The sequence below is a fragment of the Charadrius vociferus genome, unplaced genomic scaffold, assembly GCF_000708025.1.
Source record: "Charadrius vociferus isolate BGI_N301 unplaced genomic scaffold, ASM70802v2 scaffold404, whole genome shotgun sequence".
Lineage (NCBI taxonomy): Eukaryota > Metazoa > Chordata > Aves > Charadriiformes > Charadriidae > Charadrius > Charadrius vociferus.
The window spans coordinates 1,006,652-1,016,009 of NW_009648443.1; the positions used below are offsets into that span (position 1 = coordinate 1,006,652).

General features: G+C 48.0%; 1 protein-coding gene across 2 annotated transcripts in view; it reads right to left on the minus strand.

Moving 5' to 3' along the window:
* ACVR1 (activin A receptor, type I) overlaps window positions 1-9,358 on the minus strand; it is a 44,171-nt gene that overhangs the window by 19,979 nt on the left and 14,834 nt on the right. The window contains exons 1-3 of one of the 2 annotated variants that reach the window (XM_009885461.1): window positions 4,673-4,706; window positions 3,831-4,097; window positions 3,113-3,330 (exon numbers count right to left, since the gene is read on the minus strand). In XM_009885461.1, coding sequence (XP_009883763.1) covers window positions 3,113-3,330; window positions 3,831-4,077 — 465 coding nt within the window. In that variant the 5' untranslated portion in view covers window positions 4,078-4,097; window positions 4,673-4,706. Of the gene's footprint in view, window positions 1-3,112; window positions 3,331-3,830; window positions 4,098-4,672; window positions 4,707-9,358 lie in introns of those variants that run through there. The other variant, XM_009885460.1, reaches the window with a different exon arrangement.

The following is a 9,358-nucleotide window of genomic DNA, read 5'->3' on the forward strand; positions in this document are numbered from 1 at the left end:
TGATGAAATCTCATTTCTCTTAACGATTTTTTTAATGAGTGCTCAAGAAAAAGATAATTTAAGAATGACAGGAGACTGTTATTTTGCTTTTTAAAACAAATCGAAAGCTCATTTTCCTTCCTGCTTGTATCAGAGGCAAAAACAAAACCAAAACCAAACCATCAAACTTATCTGCAGTGACTGTAAAAACAAGATTCAAAGAGGCCACAGCGCCTTCTGTTCCCCTTTAGGAAGCTTAGGGCTTTAAGAGACTAAACTATGGAGACTAAACCTAAATGTAAACTTATCTAATGTGTAACAAAACCAGTGATTTAAAACACAAGGAAGAAGAAAAATCTGGAATTTAAAAATTACCTGCCATTTAGATGAACATTTAGAAACAAGGAACTACCAACGTTATTTCACACCACCAAGAGGCGCAGCAGAGGCACTGGCGTCTGAGGCTCAGGGGGGTCTGAGAGCCGGGAACAAACCAGCTCCGGGGAACAAGCCTCTACACTTAGCACCGGCTCCAAGCTCTTTTAGAAAGAATTTTGATTTATTCTTCTCAGGTTTTATCACCGTTTCCAAGTAACATTAAATGACTTGAAGTGCAAAAGGTTTGCAAATGGCACGGAAATGCTCTTGCGCAGATAAGAGTTAAGAGCCGGTAAAAGCTGGAAGTCAGTGCTTAAAGACAGATAACCAGTTCAACACCTGCCTAGTTCATGGTGACGGCATCAAAACCGGCTGTTTTAAAACAGTGCTAATTAAAGAGCACCAAAGGCATTTAAAAAAAGAAAAAAAAAGATTACCAAGTATAGTTCATATAGGCCAAGCTGAGGCAAAATCGCAGGGCAGTGGTAGGGCGCTGCTGCAGTTTGTGCCAGCCCCGATCCTGCAGTGCCACGACGTGCCCGGAGATTTCAGTCTCTAAGAGATTGCTCCATCTTACCAAGGAAGCCAGCATTTAAAAACCAACTCTTATCAGAGTGGCCATCCTAAGGTCCCTCTAGATCACTCTTGTCTCTGACCTTACCCCAAAGCAAAGCCCTTTATTAGCGTATTACAACTGGAGCGAGTTGGGGTAGTAGATATATAGGAGCATTAGACATATGGAAGTATATAGGGGCACTGGGGTAGTAGAATATTGGGATACTAGAAGTGGAGTGAACTAGAGGTGAATACGGGAATGCCTTAACATACATGATGCTTTCCTCTAACGCCCTCCCAGCCCCCAAGCACATTCAGATCAGGGACTTCCTTAGCTGGATTTTTTTTTGCGTGTGTGTGTGTGCTTAACAACATACAGTCTTCTCAGCCTGTTGCTCTTAGAACGTATACAAACCTGTAGCATCTAGAAAAATCATCGGACAAGGAGTTCTACTGGTTCGGTTACCACTGTGTTAAGAACCATCTTCCTTAGTTTTATCCTTGCTCTTACTTGCTAATTTTGATGCCTCCCCCTGTTACTGTACTGTAGAAGGTGAACAACTGATTCCTGGCCTCCCTCCCCTTGTCGCCTGCCATGCTGCGTCTCCATCGTATCTCCCACCCCCTTAAGAGAACCAGACGCTTCTCTCTGGCTGAAGCATTGGTTTACTTACTCGTTCCCAACAGAGGCTGTTTCAAAAACACATGTTGGGGTATCCAGATGACCAGGAGTCCGATTACTCAGTTTTAACTTATTCTTCCTTAAAGAAGAGTCTTCCCTGCTCCAATGGTACCCCTTACTGGCGATCTCAAACCCTGAGAACTTACTTGTCGGGATGTACTGTTTTGTGAATGAAAGGGTTTCCATTCACGTGACTCTCCCAGCACTTATTCACAGCAGTATTTTATAGAAATATCTCTGCCTCAAAACAAAGAGATGCAAGAAATAGTTTCCAGCTCCCCAAAACAGTTCAATCTTTCGAACAGTCCCACAGATCTTTCTTTTACTAAATTCCCGTAGCTGGGCCTGCAAAGGGGTTGTCAACTTTCAGGTGAGTTGGTGCAACTGTTTTCTGGGGTATTTTTTTGGACACAGTCAAAACTGCTTCCCTAGGTGGTGGTAACCAACACTTTCTAAGGAAGATTATTCTAAGGAAGGTTATTCCTCACTTAAAGAAATACCCATTTCAGTTTCTCTCTCCTACAGAGAGAAACAGAGTCCAAACTACAGAAAGACACCCCCTCCCCCCCCCGGCCAATGTTCTTAGTAGCACGTTATTAAAAATATTTCTGGTTTGGACCATTTTTCTTTAGCCACTTTTCAACCCTGCAGTGAAAGCACATTGTGGTGGGAAAGCACTGAAACAGAAAGTGTTTTCCAACCTCTTAATGTTGAAGAGATTTTATCTTAGAAATGCAAGGAGGACTTCTCCTTGCACCAGTTTCAGAAACAAACACTCCAGCTGCCTCTGAAGCCTTACTCGCTCAGTTTCGATAAAGCACAGGAAAGCTGCTGGGAACACTTTTTTCTGGGCTCAAGTGACAGGGCAAGGTACCTTAAGGCTTTAAAAAGGAAACACTTCCCCATGTCATTTTATTTTCCAGAGACTGTGTGAACAAGAACATATTTTAAAAAACAAATTTTGAGTAAGCACTTCTCATTTCTTAAAATTCCTCCCGTTCTTCTGTCAACAAAATGTCACTAATTTCTTAGTCATCCAAGAGCCCTTCTACTACTATCATGGGAGTCGGGTTCGAAGTTTACAAAAGTAAAAAATATATGTATTTCCTTCTTCCCCTACCATCACATCTTTTTTCAACCTTTCAGGCTGCTTTTTTACATGAAAGATGCAGTACAGTTCTACACCTTTCATATCGCTTCAGGCTACCCAACGATCAGGCATACTCTGTTTTGCTGTCGAGATATTGTTTCGGGGAACGTAAGCAGTTTGACTACAGTTTGTAGCAATTCTCCAGGTCAAAGGAGCTACACTTGCAAAAGCTATCTTTTGGTTAAATTTCATTTCAACTACAGCTTTGTGGGCATAGAAATGTCACCACAGAAGTCCTGATGCTAAGTGGCATCCCCTGGCAGCAACAGCTCCCGTTACTGGTGTGGCCGTGTCTGGAGGGTACAAGAAGGGAGTTTGGAAGCAAAGAAAGCTTGCACGAATTTTCACCACGCACACAGGTTACTTACTGCCAACGTGCTGTCTCCAACATTTGATGCAATGAGTCCCTCAATTGTGCCATATTCTGCATCTCTGGAATTGAGCCTCTCCATATGGTTCTTCTGTATTCTCCGGATGATCAGCACAGCTACTGCAGAAAAAACTATCAACACTACCACAGGAGCCAGTATAACAATGATTAGTGTTTCCATGCTGTAACCTGCAGCGTCTCCTTGAAAGGTTTGCCCTTGGAAAGGAGAGAGGGAAAAAAAAGAAAAGAAAAGAGAAAGAAAAAAATAAATTTGCTCATTCCCAGAGAAAGTCTTTAAAACCAGTAGTGCTGACACCAACATTTAACTTGGTAGCCACCCAGTCTGAAAGAGCGGCCGTGACACAGTGAGAGCTATGAGCGTGCGCTTGCACAAAGGATGCTACATCCCTGCAGGGCTGTCAGATAACCCGTCCCTTCAGAACAAACCCCACCTGTGACTGTGCAACGCTCTTGCAGGCAGCAACTCAATCCTGACCCTGGCTGCGTGCTTTAACCCCATCGTACATCCAGCAACACAGCTCATTCAACCTGTGAACATCAGACGCGTGCCACTGGGCCCCAGGGGGGGAACTGCACTGACCAAACTCTTCCTTTCGCTAGCACTGAAGCCATCTCGCTCCCATCGCATCAGACAAAAGCCGAACCTTTTTTTTTTTTTCCCCTCAAAATTAACTATTTATTAATTAACCTCTCACCTTTAGAAGAAGGCAACTGTGCAGTGATATTCATGTTGCACAGGTATCCCTGGCAGCACTCAACAGCTTGGTCAGGAGACGGCGGAGTTTTGCACGTCATTTTCCCTTGTTCGTAGACTTGGAAGCAGCCTTTCTGGTAAACCTTAGCACCGTCATTAATGCTCAGGGAAGCAAAACACTGCTGGCCTTGGCAACGATCTCCATTCCCACAGGACATGCCTTCACACACACATTCGTAGTGGACCATGTTTAGCTTCAGTTCATCATCTGTAAAAGGGGAGAGTTGAGGAAAAAACACCATCGTATTCTTAATAGCTTCAGTGATACAGACATAACAAAATCATTAGACAATAAAACCTTCTGTTTAGGGGGAGAAATACTCCTTGCAGCTAGAGCTGAAGAACCACCGAGTAGGAGCTAACGAGCAATATTAATGTCGCCATTTCAGCAAGACAAAGGTATGAGCTTGCACCATCAAAGAAATACCAGTCATATCTGCCCACTTCAAGTACTCAAATTTCGAGAGTTCAGTGACGTTTTAGACCACCTCTCACGCACACGCTTCTGCGAGTAGACAACATGGGAGGGTCATCTACACAGGGACACTCAGCAGAGGAAAAACTTGACAAACAGTGTAAATTTAAGACAGATTTGCTAAACCACATTACATTTCTATACGTAAAGAGTTATTCTCAAGCATTCCGGAAATGACTTTAACAAAATCAAATTAAGGCCATTTAAATTTGCAGTGGACACAGCTGCACAGGATTTAGCGGGTTTAACTCGCTTGCTTGAAAAGTCAGTCTGGACTCTTCCCGGGAAGACAAGCCTTTGAGGAGCACCTTGCGAGTGAGTAACCACGGAGATAAAAAGCAAAATGAGAAGCAGCACACGCTGCCAGCAGGACACCACCTCCCTTCCAACTCCAGACGCTTTGGCTAAGTCAAAGGAAGAATTCTGAAGAGAATGTATGGAGTGGGAAACTAAACTCCTAGTTATCCTCAGCAAAGTGTGCGGAGATCCCTAGCTGGGAAAACCCCTCCCTCCGCACAGAACCGCACACGCTGTCGCTTTCAGGAACGGCACGGGCCTTTACACACCCAGCACTGGGTCACTCCGGTCCCTGCAGGAGAGGACACCGCTCTCCATAGCTAATGGGGACCACTGAAAGCTCTTCAGCTTCCTGGGAGATACAGGTGCCCACGGGGTGCATGTGCACTCGCAGATGGCCGAGAAGAGGCACAGCTGGAAGGACAGAAAAAGTTGCTGCTCTGTCACACACATCCCCTGCATACACATGTTTACGGCAACTTAACTCACACTTACATTCTCCTTTTCAGTTCTAACACACAAGAAAAGTTTCCAGCCACCAATACAGTGGATGTTCCTAACGCAGCAGCTGAGCATACCAGGTGCTGGACTTTTTCAAGCCTATCATTAGAGGCTGCCCACTGGGAATATAACTCAGACTGTTTTCCGCTTTGTTTCCCCCCTCCTCCCACAATGAACAAACACACAAATATGATTTTCCATTTTTGAACCACTAAAAAAACACTAAATTAAGGAAAAAATCCTGAAATCAGACAGCGTCTGTCACATTGATTTCACGTAGTGGTATAAACAATCCCAGTCGCAGATGTACCAAGTAACAACTTTGCTAATTTTGCGGGACTTCTTTTTAAAAATAAATATGCCAAACATTCCTATAATCAGAGTTCCATTCCTTTTCCTCCCACAACAGCAGCAGTAAAACACAACGGGTATTGTAACACACAAGCCCTTAATCTTGGTTCACCTGGCTGGAATTGCGGGCGGCATTCCAAGGCAGAGACCGACGCGGGACTTCCTCCCAAGGCATGGTCATGACCAGCCCACAAGCGGTACAAGATCCGCAAGTTTGGTCAGGACAGCCCTTTAGCAGCAAGGACCTCGGTGCCCCCAGTCAGCGGGGCCCTCCTGCTGCCACTGACAAAGCCCGGGGACAGGGCCGAGGGGGTGTGCGGGCTGCAGGAACAGCCCTCGCAGCTATTCGGTAACGGCAGGAATGGCGGCTGTAGGCAGCAGGACAACTAACCTGCCACCCGAGAGCCACACCAAGGCCACAAGGAAAATTCACCCGGCTCGCAGCCTGACGCTCTGACCCGAGGACCCCGCAAGGCTGGGCAAACCTCACGCAAGCCGGAGGGGCAGTTCTGGCAGAACATCCCCTCCCCTCACGTGCCCTCTCGGAGCGGCTCTGCAACCCCCAACGGGGCCAGGAGGGGACTGCGCAGCCACAGGGCATCAGCCCGTGCAGAGCAAACCAGCCATGCAGCGAGCTACGGCACTGCCACCCCCGGCATGCTGCGCCTCCGCGGCACAGCCTGCCCTCTGCGCACAGCACACAGGCTGTGGATCCACTTAACGGGGCACGGAGACAGAGTAGCACTGACCACATACGTGTCAACTGCTGCAGACCCTGATGTGTCCGCGGACCAGTACGCATCAGTTACCTGCTCTAAAAATGAACCTTTCCTGGTGAAGAATTCCTGGGTTGGAAACAGAGACACTCCTTCATGACTATTACCATTCCTTATGCCCAAACTGATTTTCTTTACTTAGTTGGTTTTCCAACTCCGTGGTATATTACAGGTACCAGCCAGCCCTTCCCTCATTAATGTTCCCGCAGTGCCACACTCACTCCAGCAGAAAAGAGGGGAGCCACAGGCCAGCGGCCCGCGAGCAGGCAGACGCGGCCACGCTCCCACCAACACGCAGAAGCCATGCGCTGCGCTGCGCCCCCGCAGCCCCCTCCCCGCACACAGCCCAGGGAGGGCTGCGGCCCCCAGCCCTGTGTCCCCCGAGCCAGACCAGCTGCAAAGCACAGCGGCGTCCTGTGGGCACACGGGGAACCCGGGGCAGAGGCAGAGCTGGGCTGGGTACGCTCCTCCGCAGCGCCCACCAGCACGGCTGGGCGAGGGAGCATGCGGACAGGCGGCACCCGCAAATGCCAGGGGCCAGTTCCGATCAAGAGGTTAATGCTGAAGCGGATCAGCTGCCCCGAACACAGAGGCTCAGAGGAAGTCCCTCCCCAGCAGCAGCGCCGGGCACGGGAGGCCGTCAGGCCAGCTGCGACGCAGCAGTCGGGCAACACGCGCAGGCAAGGAGCCGAGCTTAAAAATACCTCCATTACCCAAACACGTTCACTGCATATATTCCTGTTTCATAACACAGAGGCTCATCGCTGCACTTCTGGCCCATATATATTGTGCGTACACAAAAACATCTGACTTGCCACATAGACACAGAGATTCGCATTAACTTCTCAGTAACTAGTTGATTAGTTCATTATTATGAAAGCTGAACGTGTCAAAATTGAAGCGCCTTCATTTTGTTTGCTTATTCACTTTGTGAAAGTCACCACTTAAGAGCGCTGGCTCTAGTTCCCTAGGTATTTCAACAGAACGAGAACCGAGACGCTCCACGTTCTAATCAGCCACGGGGAAGGCGCAGTGCGTCACCCTCTGGGTGATGGCAGGAGCCGTCGCGCTGCCTGTGCTGCTGGTGCGCAGGGACACGGCCGCTGCCGTCCCTCCCGGACACCAAACCGTGACACTGAGAACGCCGGCCAACGATGGGAACGTGCAGCGGCAAGGACACAAAGACAAGTTATTTACTGCTATGCAAAGTTTATTTCACACGACCAGTTACCGTTCTATTTCACATTTTATATCCAACGTCCGGACTGTAAACACTGTTAACCATTTGGGAAAATACCAAACTACTTCTCTCCAAGGAGAAATATGCTGCATGTTTCTGGGAACACATCTTAATTTTGAGGTGATCTCTTCACTTTTAGAAGAGCAATTCATTTTCCATGGGAACAGCGAGTACAATGGGCACTTACCCACCTTTTCTTATTGGCACTACTGCAACAGTTTCTTCCCCTGCCTGTGGCTCGAAAAAATGCCTATGTTAACCATGTGACATGGTCAGCAAATATTGAAGTAATTTTAAAAAGCATTAAAAAGTAAAAACATATACTGTAAGAGCCTCAATTTTCTTCCTAAAGACACATCCTCCAATTATACTACATAAAGAAGGGCTTTACCAATATCAAATCACTTCCTTCCAGCAACGCACCGCCACTGCACACCCTCCCTCCAAAACTTCATAGAACATCTCCAGCTGGACGGGACCCACGAGGATCATCAAGTCCACCTCCCTGCTCCTCAGAGGACTAAGTTTCACCTTGCAGATAAAGACTAGTACATCTTACTACACAGATAAAATACACACGTAGTGCGCACATGTGAGCGAGCGTTCAGAGGGATAACGTACATGTCACCGTAAGACCTCTTAGTACGAGGCTGGGGAAAAAAAGCACCAGGTGGCCAAGGGTGGACAGAGGTAAACAAGCCTTAAACTAGTCCTTCCCTCACCGAGACACGACTTTGTAACGGCGTAAGTGTAAGAGGAAGAATTCCATCTGAGCGATCGCTCTTTAGCAAAGAGTGAGGTGAAGCAAAAGCAGCGACACCTCAGTCCCAGGGGAGCGACCCCTCGGGCCCAAGGCCCAGAGCAGCGACCCCTCGGGCCCAAGGCCCAGGGGAGCGGGCAGAGAAGGTCCCTCGGGAGCCTCACCCAGCGCAGCCCCAGCCGTGCAGCTGGGGTGCTCTGTTCATACACAGCCACAAAGGCAGCAATATTCTTCTTCATTTTAAATGACTAGGACTGGGGGAAGAGGTGGGATCTGCCAGGGCTTCATATCATAATGAACTGAAGATGAAGGAAAGCAGACTTGGAAAAAATGAAAATCTCTTTAGAGCCCATTCAATTGTGCATTAGACAGCTCTTTTTTGGTGCTTAGCTTCCCTTTACGATTCTTACCCATTTCAGGGAAACAGAAAATGACAAGCTTGCAGAGATGACTACTCCATTCAGAGTTTTATTCTCTCTTTCTCAACGCATACAGTAACAAGCATTATACAACAGCCACAATAATAATCACAGAATCAGTTAGGCTGGCAAAGACCCTTAACATTGAGTCCAACCATTGACCTAACACTGCCAAGCCCACCACTAAACCGTGTCCCTCAGCACCACATCTACCCAGCTTTTAAGCACCTCCAGGGATGGTAACTCAACCACTTCACTGGGCAACCTATAGTAATTTATTCTATACAGGATTTATTAATTTAACAAAAGCCTTTGAATTTTCCAACACTAAGAAACAGTCGGTTTAGCCTTACTATTGCTCTCCATGTTACGAAAGCCCCTAAACCAGAAAAATCACCGGTGGTACGGTCACTGGCAGGCAGCGGGGAAGCCCTGAGGCCGGCGGAGGGGCAGCCGCCCCCAGCCCAGCTGCCGAGCGGGGTCCGGCTGCTCCCAGAGCCAGCTCCCCGCGGGCCAGACAGCCGTTTCTGGAGTCTGGGTAGCTCCCAAACGCTTCCCGGCCATGGCGTGACAGGACACCCTCTCCAGCCTGCCCAGTCCTGAGGCCCAGCAGAGGGGCTGTGTTTGCAGGGAAGACCCTGCAGGTCAAG